Source organism: Nansenia antarctica, assembly GCF_963989245.1.
Source record: "Nansenia antarctica genome assembly, chromosome: 11".
Taxonomy (NCBI): Eukaryota; Metazoa; Chordata; class Actinopteri; order Argentiniformes; family Microstomatidae; genus Nansenia; species Nansenia antarctica.
Window position 1 is genome coordinate 24,153,162 of NC_137681.1, and position 17,500 is coordinate 24,170,661.

At 48.9% G+C, this 17,500-nt stretch overlaps 1 protein-coding gene across 1 annotated transcript in view; it reads left to right on the plus strand.

Moving 5' to 3' along the window:
- Positions 1-17,500, plus strand: part of sdk2b (sidekick cell adhesion molecule 2b) — a gene marked incomplete at both ends in the record, with an annotated part of 50,217 nt that overhangs the window by 13,560 nt on the left and 19,157 nt on the right. The window contains 11 exon segments of the mRNA XM_080542507.1: positions 1-107; positions 1,133-1,334; positions 2,076-2,179; positions 2,969-3,039; positions 5,236-5,371; positions 7,011-7,112; positions 9,491-9,606; positions 10,064-10,250; positions 14,872-15,009; positions 15,572-15,784; positions 16,795-16,920. The exon segment at positions 1-107 is cut by the window's left edge and continues 88 nt beyond it. Coding sequence (XP_080398633.1) covers positions 1-107; positions 1,133-1,334; positions 2,076-2,179; positions 2,969-3,039; positions 5,236-5,371; positions 7,011-7,112; positions 9,491-9,606; positions 10,064-10,250; positions 14,872-15,009; positions 15,572-15,784; positions 16,795-16,920 — 1,502 coding nt within the window.

Here is a 17,500-nt window from a genome sequence, read left to right on the forward strand (position 1 = left end):
GACCAGCCTGAAGCCCGAGTCCGTCTACGTGTTCCGCATCACGGCCCAGACGCGCAAGGGCTGGGGGGAGGCGGCCGAGGCCCTGGTGGTCACCACGGAGAAGAGAGGTAACCACGGAGACCGATATGGTCACCTTTAACACTTGGACAGCCGTGCCTATTTCACCTACTCTTAGCACCTCCTCGGGGGGTCAAATGACCATAGAATTTATAATGGGAAGCTGCTACTTACACACAAAGACCACTAGTTGGCCGTCTTGTAAATTAGCCTGCCTCCTACACAGAAAAACGGTGAAATAGCTTTATGCTAGCTTATCCTGATGTGATTTTGAAAATGTAAGGATACTGGGTGGTAGAACGCACATATCTAGGAGAAGTCATGAAAGGAGGGTCCTGAAATGTGATCAAGTGCAAAGGTATACATTTTATTTTTACTCGCTTGGTCAAATGACCCCACCCACGGCTGTTCTAGTGTTAAGCATGATGAAACCCCTGGCGAAGGTTGCAGCTCGTTCGTTCCGTTGCGTGCCGAAACGTTTGTTGCAATTAAACTTAAAATAACGCTGAAGGAGCGTGAGTGTGCGTTTTTAACTTTTAACTCAGTGTGTTTACCACGTTTAAACGTCACGTCACCGGAGGAGTTATAGCAGCTAGCGGAGGCCAGGGGCGGTTTGTTTACGTGTGGCGGAGAGTGCAGCCAGGTGTGTGATGTCAGCGGTGACATCACACACCTAAACAGCGGCGCCTTCCAAGACGGTGATCTGTTTGATCTGCGGTCCGCTGCGTACACGTGTCCTGGACATTTACCGTTAGGGCTGAGTCAGTGAGGTTGAGGAATGTGTTTACCCTGATAAGATCGTACCGTGTACACACACTTCCAAAGAGAAACTTTTCAAAACTGTCCGAACGAGAACATGCCGTTTTATTTCCCTCCTCTCATCACGTCTCTCTCTTCTCTCTCCCCCACCCCCACTCTTTCTCCCCTCTTCCCCCCCCCCCTCTCTCTCCCATCTCTCCTACCCTCTCCCCTCTCTCTCCCCCCTCCTACCCTCTCCCCTCCTCCCCCCTCCTCCCTCTCTCTCCTCCCCCCTTTCCCCCCCCTCTCTCTCCTTCCCCCCTCTCCCCCCCCCCAGCCCGCCCTCAGCCCACCAGCCGGCCCACCGTGCCCCAGGAGGACGTGCAGGCGCGCAGCGTGCTGTTGTCGTGGGAACCGGGCAGCGACGGCCTGTCCCCGGTGCGCTACTACACGGTCCAGCTGAGGGAGCTGCCCGACAGCAACTGGACGGTCCACTCCGCCTCCGTCAACCACGAGGCCAGCTCCTACGTGGTGGACAGGTACCCTACCTGACCCTTCACCCTTGACCCTGACCTTTACCTCTACTCCAACAGGCCCTAAATATGACGCACAGGAGACAGGCAGGGCCCAGGTCCAGAGTCTGCTGGAAGCTGACATTAATAATAATAATAATAATAATAATGCATTTATTTTATTAGGCGCCTTTCATGGCACTCAAGGTCGCCATACAACAACACATAATTTTATTTTTTGACATTGACACACATTGCTGTAGAATACACTAAAACGGTTATAGTCACAATTCATCTGATGTTGTTATCGATAGTCCACCACAATTATCTTTGAGTATGTTATATATTCACATCCCATGATATTTTCAGGGATTTGCATGTTCATTGAAGCTAACAACCCAGACAAATGGTAAATGGTAAATGGACTGCACTTACTGTATATAGCGCCTTTATCCAAAGCGCTGCACAACGGCCTCTCATTGACCCATTCACACACACATTCACACACCAATGGCGGCAAGCTACCATGCAAGGCGCCGGCCCGCTCACTGGGAGCAATTTGGGGTTCAGTGTCTTGCCCAAGTACACTTCGACATGTGGCCAGCCGGGGCTCAAACTGCCGATCTGCCAACCTTGCGATCATTAGACGACAGCTCTACCTCCTGCGCCACAGCCGCCCCAATAAGCACATACTGTATAGTGACTCCGGCAGCACTTTGATGTAAGTCAGATGAACTGATGGTGTGTGTGTGTGTGTGTGTACCTCAGGTTGAAGCCCTTCACCTCCTACCAGTTCAGGGTCAAAGCCACCAACGATATCGGGGACAGTGAATACAGCGAGGACAGCGAGGCCATCACCACCCTGCAGGACGGTAAGGATCAGAATAATATGAATATGAATATGAATATGAATATGAATAATAATAATGCAATTATTTTATAAAGAGCTTTTCTCAATACTGCATTTCGTGTCGAGAACAAGCACATAAAAAGTAAAAAAACACAAAAAACACAGTCAGTAATAAAAAAAACAATACAAATCGTTTTAAAAGCTGTAAACAATTGTTTCGAGTATTCTACGTGTCTACACTTTTGACGGCTGCTGTGGTTGACGTCTGCCAGTGATCTGATCTCCGTTCAGTTCTTTACTGTGGTGATTGTGACAGTGATTATGATCGCTGTTCACTTCTTTTCTGTGGTGATTGTGGGTTTGTTTAAGCTGGAGGAGATCCAACACCATTTATTTCCAAGCGCCGCTACTCTAAACGCCCCTGAATAGGAGGATGTCAGGATGCGTTAAGTTACGACGCCGGTGAGGACACTATTGGCAGCCGCCGTCGAGGTGATGTCATGTTCGCCATCTGCGGTTGCCTAGAGACAGGGGGGGGGGGGTGCAACAAGTGCGCCCTCTGGCAGAGCGTAGCGAGCGGTAACTCACTCTCGCTCCAAAAAACACGTCTTGAAATCATTGGGAGAGTCGTTTCCCTGACATGTTTAGTAAGGGGTGACGTGTTTTCCCCAGCAGAGTGTTTATGTGCCGTGAATACCGCGGGTCGTTATTTATCCGCGGGCGGAGCAGCGACGTTTTCAGCTCTGTTGAACTAATCGACCTCCCCGCCGATCTTTGTTTTCGTTTGTTGTTTTTGTGTGTTTATTTCCAGCCCCTGACGAAGCTCCCGCAATCCTCTCTGTCACGCCACACACGACGACCTCCGTGCTGATTCGCTGGCAGGTAAGCGGAGGAGGAGGCGGGGTGACCGTGGAGTCACATCCATGAAGCTGTCAATCATCTGGTGCTAATGAGAGGGCGCAGGGTTCTACTTAGATCCTGTCGCACACCTTCATCTGTCTCACAGACACATACACACACACACACACACACCATACACACACACACACACACACGCACACACACATACACACACTCATACACACACAGATGCACGCACGCACACACACACACACACACACACACACACACACACACACACAGAGAGACATGCATGCATACAAATCGCACACCCACACACCCACACACACACACACACACACACACACACACACACACACACACAAACACACACACACATACATACACACACACACACACACCTGGATGAGCAGGTCATAACCGGGAAATGGATTGTCACCAGGTAACCTTCAGTGAGAGTGATCTAACTGGTCATTATGAGATGAGATCAAGTCATGAAGCTCTCTCTTCTCTTTCATCTTAGCTTTGTTGTCTCTTGTTTTACGACATGGGGAAATGTTAGTCTGTATGAGTGACTCACCTTGGATGAGCTCAGACGCTGTGGGGAGTTCTGATCCCTGCCTCTGTGTCTGTCTCCTGTTGCACAGGGCAGGTATTGTGCAGCTAAGGAAGGAGGAATCAAGGGTAAATGAGGGTGGTGGAAAAGTCAAATTACAGGTGGGGCGTTTTATAGGGGCGAGGTGACAGTAATATACAGAGAGAATGGGGTCATGATGAAAGATGAAGGCAGGAGGAAGAGAGAGAGAGACAGAGACAGAGAGACAGAGAGACAGAGAGAGAGACAGAGAGAGAGAGAGAGACAGAGAGAGAGAGAAAGAGAATGAGTTCACAGCAGGGACAGAGAGGTCTATACTGGTTTTGAGACTACAGTAATCACATCCAGATTTCTGGTTGACTTGTTCTAACTCTACGGGTCTGGTATAAACATGTTCTAACTCTACTATTCTGCTCTATATGTGTTCTAACTCTACTGGTCTGGTCTAGATGTGTTCTAACTCTACTAGTCTGGTCTAGACATGTTCTAACTCTACTGGTCTGGTCTAGACATGTTCTAACTCTACTGGTCTGGTCTAGATGTGTTCTAACTCTACTGGTCTGGTCTAGATGTGTTCTAACTCTTTTGGTCTGATCTAACTACTAGTCTGGTCTAGATGTGTTCTAACTCTACTGGTCTGGTTTAGTTTAGTTTATTAGTTTATTATATCGAGGACAATCCTAATACATGAACCATATAAAATACAGTAAAAAAGGCAGCGTTAGCCTAGTCGGCTAATTTTCAGCTGAAGTCCCCGGCCAGTTGCAACATGGCATCCTGAAAAGTAACGTCATTAGTTAAAATAAAACATTTAAATATTCTAAGAACACGTGGCTGAGACAAGGTACCCCAACATCACACTTGACAAAAAACACACGTAAGCAAGCTGAGGTGATTGAAGGGGCTACAACAAACACCACATACACACTTATGGGGGCAGCGACATTTCAAGCACATATAAGCCACAGGACAATTACAGGCCACACAACATTAAGCACTTACAAACAGCAATACATTAAACAAAACAAAACATACAAAAAAAAGGCATTATGGGGAGGCAGCACAGAGAGGGATTAATGAGGACAAGTATAGTTCTGTGTCAGCCAGGCTTTCATGTGTGTTGTGAAGGTGGAGTAAGTATGTATGTCTTTGAGTTGGTTGGGTAGTGAGTTCCAGTTTTCTATTGCTATCACTGAGAAGGATTGCTTACTGAAGGTGCTTTTCCTGAATGGAACTATAAGGTCGCCACGAGAGGTGCTTCTGGTGGGCCGTAAGCTGTGGTCACGCTGGTTTATGAAAGAGTTAAGCGGGGGAGGAGCTTTGTTATGCAGAATTTTATGGATGAGACAGGTCTAACTCTACTAGTCTTGTCTAGATGTGTTCTAACTCTACTAGTCTGGTCTAGATGTGTTCTAACTCTACTGGTCTGGTCTAACTCTACTAGTCTGGTCTAGATGTGTTCTAACTCTACTGGTCTGGTCTAACTCTACTAGTCTGGTCTAGATGTGTTCTAACTCTACTAGTCTGGTCTAGATGTGTTCTAACTCTACTAGTCTGGTCTAGATGTGTTCTAACTCTACTAGTCTGGTCTAGATGTGTTGTAACGCTGGTCTCCTCCCCAGCCTCCCTCTGAGGAGCGGATCAATGGGATCCTCCTGGGCTTCCGTATCCGGTTCCGGGAGCTGCTGTACGACCGCCTCCGCAGCTTCTCCGTCCGGACTGTCAACAGCCCCTCCTCTGCCTGGGCCGAGCTCACCGGTGAGTCACCACGGCAACACCCACACAACTAAACTACAACACCCACACAACCAAACTACAACACCCACACAACCAAACTACAACCTTCCATTAACTGTCCATCCTACAACCAAACTACAACCTTCTATCAACCTTCCCTTAACCTTCCTTCCTACAACCAAAGTTCAACTAAACTACAACCTTCCCACAACCAAACTACATCCAAACTACAACTTTCCATTAACCTTCCATCCTACAACCAAAGTACAACATCCCACTGTCCCCTTACCTGGCATGGAAGACCCCCCCCCCCCTCTCTCACTCTCTCTCTCTCTACAGTATCACGCCCCTGTCTAACCCCTCCATACCCCCTAATTCATGAACACAGATTCACCCCGCCATGATTATGTGTGTCCCGTAAAAGAAAAAACGACGGTCAGTCAAGTCATGTCCATGGAGTTCTCTTCCTCTTCCTGTTTCTCTAGACCTCCCTTCACCGCAGCTCCTCTCCCTGACACTTCACTGCAACCTGCTCCTTCTCATAATCACCGCCCTGACACGCTAGTCACTCATTATGGTTCATGTGGAGCTGTTATGGTCCAACTCCACTCTGTTATCTGTGTAGTTATGGATATAGTTATTGTGGTTTTCGTTCAACTGCAATTTGTCTGACTGTGGGGGTTTTCATTTGCGCTCTTTTGGAACGGTGGTGGTAGTGTGAGCTCACACAATAACCTGTCTCTTCTCTCTCCCTTTCCTCCCCCCCCCTCTCTCTCTCTCTCTCTCTCTCTCTCTCTTTCTCTCTCTTATTGCGGACCTCACTCCTGCACTCATGCCTGATCCTTTAACACACACACACACACACACACACACACAAACACCCCTTTCACAGCCCCCTACAGTATTCGGAACCTGAGCGAGTCCACTCTCACCCAGTATGAACTGGACAGTAAGTCTCTACACACACACACAAAACACACACACACACACACACACACACACACTCATTCAACTCATGAAGCCAAAAGGCAGTTAGATTAGAGAGTCTGCTAAGCTTCCTATACTGTATATCTCTATGTTGTGGCCAGCTTCAGTCCGGTCCTATCTTGTCAAAAACATCAAAGTAAAAGTCAATCTACCCTGGTTGCTTCCCAGCTCTCTGCACAACAACACACCAGAGGAAATGCAGAGTGAACGTAGCGTTAGAATCAAATTCAGGTTCTCCTACGAGCCGTGTGTCTGCCTGCTCTGACAGTGAGCTGACCCAGACCGACAGCTAAAGGCTCCGATTCAACCGAGCTGAAACCCCAACCCTGAAGTGAAGTGTGTCTGGGCCTGGATCTCTTCTGAACGGGAGCGGTTCTGGCCCCGTTTAACCCGCTGGATGAGTCCATGTTTTTTTCGCTGGCTCGTGTCATTCTCATTTATTTTCGATAAAGTGCTACAAAACCAGATGGCAGCATATTTCCATGCTTCCTTGGCACTCAGTAACACTTACACAACCAACGACACTGCCTTGGAGAGAGTCTGATTGCACACCCACAGTTTTTCATTTCTCACTTAAATTAACACACTTTCGGCCAGGAATGTTCAGTATTTGCGGCGTCTTGTTTGTGATGTTGATGTTGTTGATTTTTGGTTTGTTTGTTTGTTTACGCAGACCTGAGTAAACACAAACGCTACGAGATCCGTCTGAGTGTGTACAACGCCGTGGGCGAGGGGCCGACCAGCACGCCGCAGGAAGTGTTTGTCGGGGAGGCCGGTACGTACACACACACACACACACACACACACACACACACACACAGAGACACACACACAGACACACACACACACACACACACACACACAGACACACACACACACGCACACGCAGAGACACACACACACACAAAGAGAGACACACACACACACAGAGACACACACACACAAACACACACCGAGAGACACACACACACACACACACACACACACACAGAGAGACACACACACACACACACACACACAAACACACACAGAGAGACACACACACACACACAGAGAGACACACACACACACACACACACCCCCCCGCCGACAGAGAGTACGCCTGCCTGTCTCCTCCTCTGGGCGTTTCAATCAACGCCTCCAAATAAACCAGTGAAAAGCAAGAGTAGAGTAGAACATATCCGACCACCCTGGGAGCTGAGAGGATCATTCTGTCTGCCTAAAGAGCCCGTCTGTCTGCCTAAAGAGCCCGTCTGTCTGCCTAAAGAGCCCGTCTGTCTGTCTAAAGAGCCCGTCTGTCTGTCTAAAGAGCCCGTCTGTCTGTCTAAAGAGCCTGTCTGTCTGTCTAAAGAGCCTGTCTGTCTGTCTAAAGAGCCCGTCTGTCTGTCTAAAGAGCCTGTCTGTCTGTCTAAAGAGCCTGTCTGTCTGTCTAAAGAGCCCGTCTGTCTGTCTAAAGAGCCTGTCTGTCTGTCTAAAGAGCCCGTCTGTCTGCCTAAAGAGCCCGTCTGTCTGTCTAAAGAGCCTGTCTGTCTGTCTAAAGAGCCTGTCTGTCTTGTCTAAAGAGCCCGTCTGTCTGTCTAAAGAGCCTGTCTGTCTGTCTAAAGAGCCTGTCTGTCTGTCTAAAGAGCCTGTCTGTCTGCCTAAAGAGCCTGTCTGTCTGTCTAAAGAGCCTGTCTGTCTGCCTAAAGAGCCCGTCTGCCTGTCTAAAGAGCCTGTCTGTCTGTCTAAAGAGCCTGTCTGTCTGTCTAAAGAGCCCGTCTGTCTGCCTAAAGAGCCCGTCTGTCTGTCTAAAGAGCCCGTCTGTCTGTCTAAAGAGCCTGTCTGTCTGCCTAAAGAGCCTGTCTGTCTGCCTAAAGAGCCCGTCTGTCTGTCTAAAGAGCCTGTCTGTCTGCCTAAAGAGCCCGTCTGTCTGTCTAAAGAGCCTGTCTGTCTGTCTAAAGAGCCTGTCTGTCTGCCTAAAGAGCCCGTCTGTCTGTCTAAAGAGCCCGTCTGTCTGCCTAAAGAGCCCGTCTGTCTGTCTAAAGAGCCTGTCTGTCTGCCTAAAGAGCCCGTCTGTCTGTCTAAAGAGCCCGTCTGTCTGTCAAAAGAGCCTGTCTGTCTAAAGAGCCTGTCTGTCTGTCTAAAGAGCCTGTCTGTCTGTCTAAAGAGCCCGTCTGTCTGTCTAAAGAGCCTGTCTGTCTGTCTAAAGAGCCTGTCTGTCTAAAGAGCCTGTCTGTCTGTCTAAAGAGCCTGTCTGTCTGCCTAAAGAGCCCGTCTGTCTGTCTAAAGAGCCTGTCTGTCTGTCTAAAGAGCCTGTCTGTCTGTCTAAAGAGCCCGTCTGTCTGCCTAAAGAGCCCGTCTGTCTGTCCTGGCCAACGTGTTGCTGGTTTGGTCACACTTGCCTTTCAGTCCTGAGTCCTTTCAGGTTTCAGTTTGCTAAGCTTTCTTTTGCTAAACCCCGTGCCTTGGGGCTGTATTTGTTGTAGAGCCTAGGGTGGGGATCGCACACACACACACACACACACACACAGAAACACACACGCACACACACATACACACACACACACACACACACAGAAACACACACACACTAAACACACGCACACACAGAAACACATGCGCACACACACATACACCACATTAGGGAGCGCTTCCCCCGTTCTTAGCTAAAGCTATCTGTCGCTATCCGGCCACACACACTGGAGAGACAGTACAAACATGAAGCAGAGAAGGCTGTAGAGGAGACAGAGGACAGAGGAGGCTGTAGTTATTCTAACTAAACAGCGGAGTCTTCCTGTGACTCATCTGAGGTATCGTGGTATTGTAAGTAAGTAGCCTTGAGAACCGATGGTTCTCGAGCCTAATGTCCCATAGGAGCAGGAGTCTATATGAGTACACCCCCCCTGGACGCGACGCTGGTATGTCGCAGGGTCTTACCCCCCCCCCCCCCCAATCCAACCCTTAATGCTGAGTGCCAAGCAGGGAGGCATCGGTAGTCTTTGGTACGACTCGGCCAGGGATCTAACTCACGACCTCCCAATCTCAGGGCGGGACACTCTAACCAAGCAACCAAGGCAAGGCCGCTGAGCCGGTATAGTTGTAGTATTGTACTCGACTAGAAGTACCATGTTCTTGTCTGTGTCGTTCATCCTCCGTGTGACTTCTCCTCCTCAGTGCCCACCGCCCCGCCCCAGAGCGTGGCCATCCAATCAGCGACCGCCCACCAGCTGGACGTGACCTGGGACCCGCCTCCGTTGGACACCCAGAACGGAGACATCCAGGGGTACAAGGTGAGGGTCTCGCTGTCGCGACGTGACGCAGTCGTGAACAAGTCAGCCTTCTGGAATAGCGAAGAGATGCTATGCTAACTCTCCCCTCCACTCATCCAAGAGGATACAAGTGTCAAGATATCCATCACCTCTACACTTGCTGTAATGTCAAAGACTACAATCAATGTCTATGAAGTATGGGGTTTTGCTTTGTTCTTTGGAAACAGTTTGAACAGTGGCGTGTGTATATTGAGTTCATATGTGGTCACATATTGAGTTCATATTGAGTTAATTCTTCTAGCATTGTGACTGCCAATGGCAGTCCCTGGCCCGAGCATAGATTACTTCATTCCGATGCTGACTGTTGGATAGATTATTCACTTACTTAGACAAATGTAAGTCTGCTTGGATGAAGGCGACCTGCTAAACGCCCCAAAATGTCCAAATGTAAACGTGGCGTCTCTGTTCCCTCTCCCAGGTGTACTTCTGGGAGTTCCAGCGTAAGAACGAGACGGAGAGGCTGCGCACCCTCTTCCTGCCTGAAGGGGGCGTGAAGCTGAAGAACCTGACGGGGTACACCACCTACATGATCAGCGTGGCGCCCTTCAACGCCGCCGGGGACGGCCCCCGCAGCCCCCCCACCAGGGGACGCACCCAGCAGGCTGGTGAGGGACGGACACACACACACAGAGACACGTAGAGAGAGACACACACACACACACGGGCGCAGACACACACAGCCATGCACGCAGAGTAGATGCACACACACACACACACACACACACACACAGAGACACACACACACATGCACGCAAACCATCACACACACATGCACATGCACACACACATACACACATGCACATGCACACACACACACACACACACGCACATGCACACACACACATGCACACACACACACACACACACACACACACACAGACAGACAAGCACAGCCATGCACGCAGAGCAGATGCACACACAGACACATGCACACACACACATGCACGCAGACCGCCACACACACGCAGACACACACAGCCATGCACGCAGATGCACACACAGACACATGCACACACAGACACATGCACACACAGACACATGCACACACACACATGCACGCAGACCGCCACACACACGCAGACAAACACAGACATGCACGCAGATGCACACACACAGGCAGACACAGCCATGCACGCACATGCACACACACACACACACACATGCACGCAGACACCTACACGCACACACACACAATTTCCCGGAATTAAAGCAAATGTAATGAGTCAAACTCGAAATCTCCCGGAATGTTGGGAGATGGGGGGGGGGGTGAATGTATCTGTAAGCTTTTATACAGAGCTCCAAATCATTCCTGTCAACAAGCCAGGAAATGCTCCGAAACCGCACCAAGGCAGCATCGGTTCCCAATAAATGGTCTCTTTCAAACCCGCCCTGACTCATCTGCTGTCCCCCCAGTGTTGTTGGAATATGAGAGGGTATGAACATATCGAGAGGGAGACTTTTCTTTCTCTTTTTTGGGTCTTTTTGGTCTTTTTTGTTGTTTGTTTCAAAGCTCCTGTGGTTTCCTTGGACATGTTTCTGTTTGGCTTGGTGTCTCTGACTGAATGGCAGTGGAACACACAGTCGCCAGATTCTTTTCTCTCCCCCTCAAAAGATGATTTCTCCCCCCTCCACACACACACACACACACACGCACACACACTAAACACACACACACACACACACGTGTGTGCACACACACACACACACACATGCACGCACGCAGTGCTGAAGTATGGACGCAGGCACACACACAGACTCACAGACACACACACACACACACACACACACACACACACACACACACACACACACACCCTCCTCTCTGTACAGTCAGCCAGTGAGCAATGTGTTTCTCATCTTCTGTGATTTTCTGTGTTTAATATCACCAAAGGGAGGAGGGGGGGGGGGGGGGGATGAAACTGTCGAAACAAGGGTGGAAGTGTGGTAGCCATCTTGGCTCGTCCTGCACTCGGCTGCCATAACGACGGAAGCAAGATGACAAGCTGCCTGAAGAGAGGGGGAGAGAGAAGAGAGGGGGAGAAAGAAGAGAGGAGGGGGGGAAGAGAGAAGAGAAAGAGAGATAGACATGGCCAATCCTGACACAAAGGCCTCTGTGTGTTGTTCACAGGGTTTCAGGGAGTCTTGCTCAACAAGTTAAGCGAGAACAAGGCAGCTGTGTGTTTCTAATACTGTACTGTCACAAGCTGCACCGGAGCCTGAGGGCACACACACACACACACACACACACACACACACACACACACACCTGAGGGCAAGGGAGGCTGTGGAAACAATATCCTGGGGATATTTGACATCTGCACTAAAGAGGAGCGTGTTCGACCAAATACGTGTCGCGGCTGTGATTGATGGCGGTCTTTAGGATCCTTTACACCGCCCTGGCTATGGGCCCTTGTCACCCTGTCACTAACCTCATCCCCTGGCTAAGGGCCCTGGTCACCCTGTCACTAACCTCATCCCTGGCTAAGGGCCCATACGTCTGGGATAACGATGACTCAAATGACTCAACAATGACTCAAAGCCTTGAGTGAATCGACTGTTGACTGAGTAAAAGAGTTGTTATTGTTTTATTCCAGCGAATCAAATATGGGGGTAGTGGTGACCTAGTAGTGGATAGTGCATTGGACTGGTGATCAGAAGGTCATGAGTTCAAATGCCACATGGGAACACCACCACTAGTGTGCCCTTGAGTTAAGGCACTTAGCCCTAAGTTACTCCAGGGAGACTGTCCCTGTAATTCGTAATTGTAAGTCTCTTTGGGTAAAAGCCTCTGCTTTTAAATGGTTAAAATGTAAAGGAATCGACGGCGTTTCATTTCGCCTGGCGAAAAAAAACAATAAAATAGGGGAAACATTACTTCAATAAAATAAGCAAAATGATCCGCCTTATTAGCTACTACTAACTAGTGCAGTCAGACAAAAAACAAGCATATAATGAGTAATTAATTATATTTTTGCCTCAGCTATATACTGTAGTTACATGTTACATGCTTTCACAAATGTAACTTGACTGTTCTGAAGTCTCTTGTGATGCTGTCTGCAGATAATGGGGATGGGTAACCCTATAGCCTTGATGACTTTTAAAGAGACAATCAGATTCTTCTTAGCCAAGTGACATTTAACATGTTATAATCATGTTGAACCGTCAAGATTCAAGTCAAAGTATTTCAATCAGGAGAGACTTTTGTCATTTGTAAAAAGGTTTATTGTATCGTATTGTGTTTGTCTGCCTGTATTGTGTGTCAGATGAGACTCCAATCCATGAAGGAGTCAGCATCGTGTCCACGGCTGGAGGCAGGCGAGAAGGCTAGAGTGTGAAATACAAATAAAATTAGTTTAAATAAACTATTATATATATACACAATAATATATATATATATATATTGTGGACCTTTAAGAAATGTCCTCACCAGCAGCAGAGACTGTTGGGGAAGCTCTCAGCTGAGGTGCTGCAGTCCAGTCCATGAAGGAGTCGGGACCGTGTCCACGGCTGGAGGCAGGCAGGAAAGCTAGAGTGTGAAATACAAATAAAACGAATTTAAATAAACTGTAGGTCTGTTCAGATTACCTTGTCCCTGGGCCTGGTTCTGTGGACTCAGATTACCTTGTCCCTGGGCCTGGTTCTGTGGACTCAGATTGAGTCCTTGTCCCTGCTGAAGAGCTTTATGTGGCAAGGCATACAGTGTATATATATATATATATATATATATATATATATATATATATATATATATATATATATACAGTAGTGGACCTTTAAGAAATGTACTCACCAGCAGCACGGAGGATAGGTCTGTTCAGCTTACCTTGTCCCTGGGCCTGGTTCTGTGGACTCAGATTACCTTGTCCCTGGGCCTGGTTCTGTGGACTCAGATTGAGTCCTTGTCCCTGCGCCTGGTTCTGTGGACTCAGGTGGAGTCCTTGTCCCTGGGCCTGGTTCTGTGGACTCAGATGGAGTCCTTGTCCCTGGGCCTGGTTCTGTGGACTCAGATTGTGTCCTTGTCCCTGGGCCTGGTTCTGTGGACTCAGATGGAGTCCTTGTCCCTGGGCCTGGTTCTGTGGACTCAGATGGAGTCCTTGTCCCTGGGCCTGGTTCTGTGGACTCAGATGGAGTCCTTGTCCCTGGGCCTGGTTCTGTGGACTCAGATGACCTTGACCCTGCGCCTGGTTCTGGTTCTGAGCTTCTATCAAGTAATGAGTCAAGAAGCTGCAGAGGTCTTCCTTTGATAAAGATCTCAACAGAACATCGTATGTGTTGAGATCCAGAGAAGGTGTAAAATAGCCCAGATCTTGTGGAATATCCATCTCACTGCAATTCGTTTTCTGGTAACTGTCAGGTTCGTGGTCTGGTACTACACTGTTTGTGGCGTATAAAGCTACTGCATATATATAAATACATATACACCTCTATGACATCACAATCAAGATCGTCCTCGGTAACAGAACCAGAGCAGTGGGTCAGAGCTCTGGTCAGATTGCTATTGTGACATCATCAGCAGCACATGTCACACTCAAAGACGCTTTACAAACTGAAAAGATTGAGTAGTAATAATAAAAAGAAACATACAAAATAAATAAAAGAAAGTATAGGGGTCAATAATTTGAGAGAAGAGAGAGAGATTTAAAAAAGCAATAATTATATTTATTTTATTTATTTATTTAACAAAAAACATATTTTAATTGTTTTTATATTAATATTATTTCTGTTTTGTTCATAAATCTGAATTTTTCCATGGCTAAAACCCAATATTGCAATTGTAAAGCACCTACAGGCCAGAATCCCTATCCGTTTGTATTGAGGGAGGCCAGGCCTCCCCAGGAAAGTGGTTTCTCATAGAAGTCAATGTAATGCAATTTTTTTCATGGCAATATGTTCAAATCACTGAAAATGGGTGGGCAAGGGAGGCCTGGCCTCACCATGCATTGAGTCCAGGGCTGAAAGATTGACATTATTCCCTTGATTTAAGATATTTAATCTTACTTAGATTTACTTTGTGCAGTGTAGTCTGATATATGTTGTTTAGCTGACGCCTTTATCCAAAGCGACTAACATTACAGAGCGTGCGTACATTTCTTTTCAGGACATTCAGCCCCCAGGGGGAACATGCCATACGGTGTTATTTTAGAGCCCATTGGAATCCCGTCTGTTGACCTCTGACTTTGGACCTCTCAAATCTCATTCCTCTGACCTTTCACCTCTGACCCCCAGCCCCCAGCGCCCCCAGCTTCATCCACTTCAGCGAGCTGACCACCACCTCCGTCAACGTGTCCTGGGGGGAGCCCACCTACCCCAACGGCATCATCGAGGGCTACCGGCTGATCTACGAGCCCTGCACCCCCGTCGACGGTAAGCCCTGCTCCCTCCTTCCCTCACTCCCTCCCTCCCTCCCTCCCTCCCACCTCACCGCTGACACCTCCAGATCAGGGGAGGCCGGCGGAGGTAGAAATCGGAGGGCGGGGACTCATTGTCATGCATGGAATGGAACGTGGAATGGTATCAGACCCACGTCAAACACCATCCCATGCACGACATTGAGCCCCCCGTCCTCCGATTTCTACCTCCGCCAGCCTCCCCCTTGCTCTCGATCGCTGTCTCTCACTAGTTAACCCTTACCATACCAACATAACATCCATTCACCTAGTTTCACCCTACCCTACCCGAAAAATACAAATATATCTACTTTACTGTATGACCCAGAAAGAGAGAAGAAGAAGAAGAAGTGAATCCTGATGAACTAATGCTAACGTGTGTTGTTGAGTGTGTGTCTGTTGTCTGTGTGTGTCTGTTGTCTGCGTGTGTCTGTTGTCTGCGTGTGTCTGTTGTCTGTGTGTGTCTGTTGTCCTCGTTGAGTGTGTCGTTGCCAGCCAGGGGTTTGAGACCCGCTCTAAACGCCGTGTTGTTTGTCTAGACTCTTCCGTGGCCTGTGCCGACTGTCTTCACTCCCCCTCCCCCCCCCCAGGCGTCAGCAAGATAGTGACGGTGGACGTGAAGGGCACCGCCCCCTTCTGGATGAAGATCAAGGACCTGGCGGACGGGGTCACCTACAACTTCCGCATCCGGGCCAAAACCTTCATGTACGGGCCGGAGGTGGAGGCCAACATCACCACGGGGCCCGGGGAAGGTCCGTCAGCGTCCGTCCGTCCGTCTGTTTGCCTTTCATGTGTGTCCGTTCCTGTGTCCGTCCGTCCTTCCGTCCGTCTGTCCTTTGTGTTTGTCCTTCCTGTCCTTTTTGTCTGTCCTTCTGTCTGTCTGTATGTCTGTCCTTTCTGTCTGTCTGTCCTTTCTGTCTGTCTGTCCTTTCTGTCTGTCTGTCCTTTCTGTCTGTCTGTCCTTTCCGTCTGTCTGTCCTTTCCCTCTGTCTTTTCTGTCTGTCTGTCTGTCCGTCCTTCCGTCCGTCCGTCTGTCCTTTGTGTTTGTCCCTCCTATCCTTTTTGTCTGTCCTTCTGTCTGTCTGTATGTCTGTCCTTTCCGTCTGTCTGTCCTTTCTGTCTGTCGTTTCTGTCTTTATGTCTGTCTTTCTGTCCGTCCTTCCGTCCGTCCGTCTGTCCTTTGTGTTTGTCCTTCCTATCCTTTTTGTCTGTCCTTTCTGTCTGTCTGTCCTTTCTGTCTGTCTGTCCTTTCTGTCTGTCTGTCTGTCTGTCTGTCTGTCTGCATCAAGCTTGGTACAAGCTTAAGGCCAATGAACCCATCTTGCAGAGCATTAAATGAGAGTTGTAGTTTGTCAATAGCTGATTGTACAGAGTCCGCAATGGGTACAAATGAGCTTGACAACCACTCAGGGATACAAGAATGTCATTAATATAAATAGTGAATAAAACAGGGCCCAGGATTGACCCTTGTGGAACACCTTTTGTAATGGGTGTATGAGCTCTCTAGCTACCTATCGGTAAGCTTCATACAGTATGTGTCTGGAGAACACTTTAGAAACATATATAGGGAATATGATCAATGTAATGATAATGATGCATTTCTTTTGTATAGTGCTTTTCTCAGTACTCAAAGACACTACGTTCCATGGAGAGAACGAGAGTAGAGAATGGAGAGAAGGAGAGTAGATAGATAAATAATACACACAAAATAATAATGAAACCTTCTCCCCCTAACCTTCCTCTCTCCGCCCCTGGTCACCAGGTGCCCCGGGCCCCCCCGGGGAGCCCTTCATCTCCCGCTACGTGTCGGCCCTGACCATCCACTGGGCCAGCGGAGACCCCGGACGCTCCCCCATCACACGCTACGTCATCGAGGCCAGACCCTCAGGTCTGACACCCACCTTGATGCCTCACACACACCTGACACACACCTTGATGCCTCACACACACCTGACACACACCTTGATGTCTGACACACACCTGACACACACACCTGAAACATGAACACTTGTCACACACAGACACTTGACACACACCTGACACACACCTCACACGCACACACCCCACACACACCTCACACGCGGACACTTACACAATAACTCCCAGCTCTAACGTCACCTCCTCATCCGTCTCTGACCGTTCGTCCGTGTGGCTAGCCTAGCCGTGTGGTTAGCCTAGCCGTGTGGTTAGCCTAGCCGTGTGGTTAGCCTAGCCGGGTGTTTAGCGAGGCGCTAACATGACGGAGGACAGCGCGACAGGACGGGTGAACAGATGCTACGTGGCTAGCGCTAGCGCTGCTCACCGCTCGGCTAATGGGGGGTATCGATTGCGGCCCGGCCACCGAGACAGCTGTCCTCAGGTTGCAGCTGTGATTGACAGGTCCTCCTCCGGAGGGAAGAGGGGATGACGGAGGAGGGGGATAGCACAGAGGGAGGGATGGATTACACCACCGGAGGATGGAGGGATGG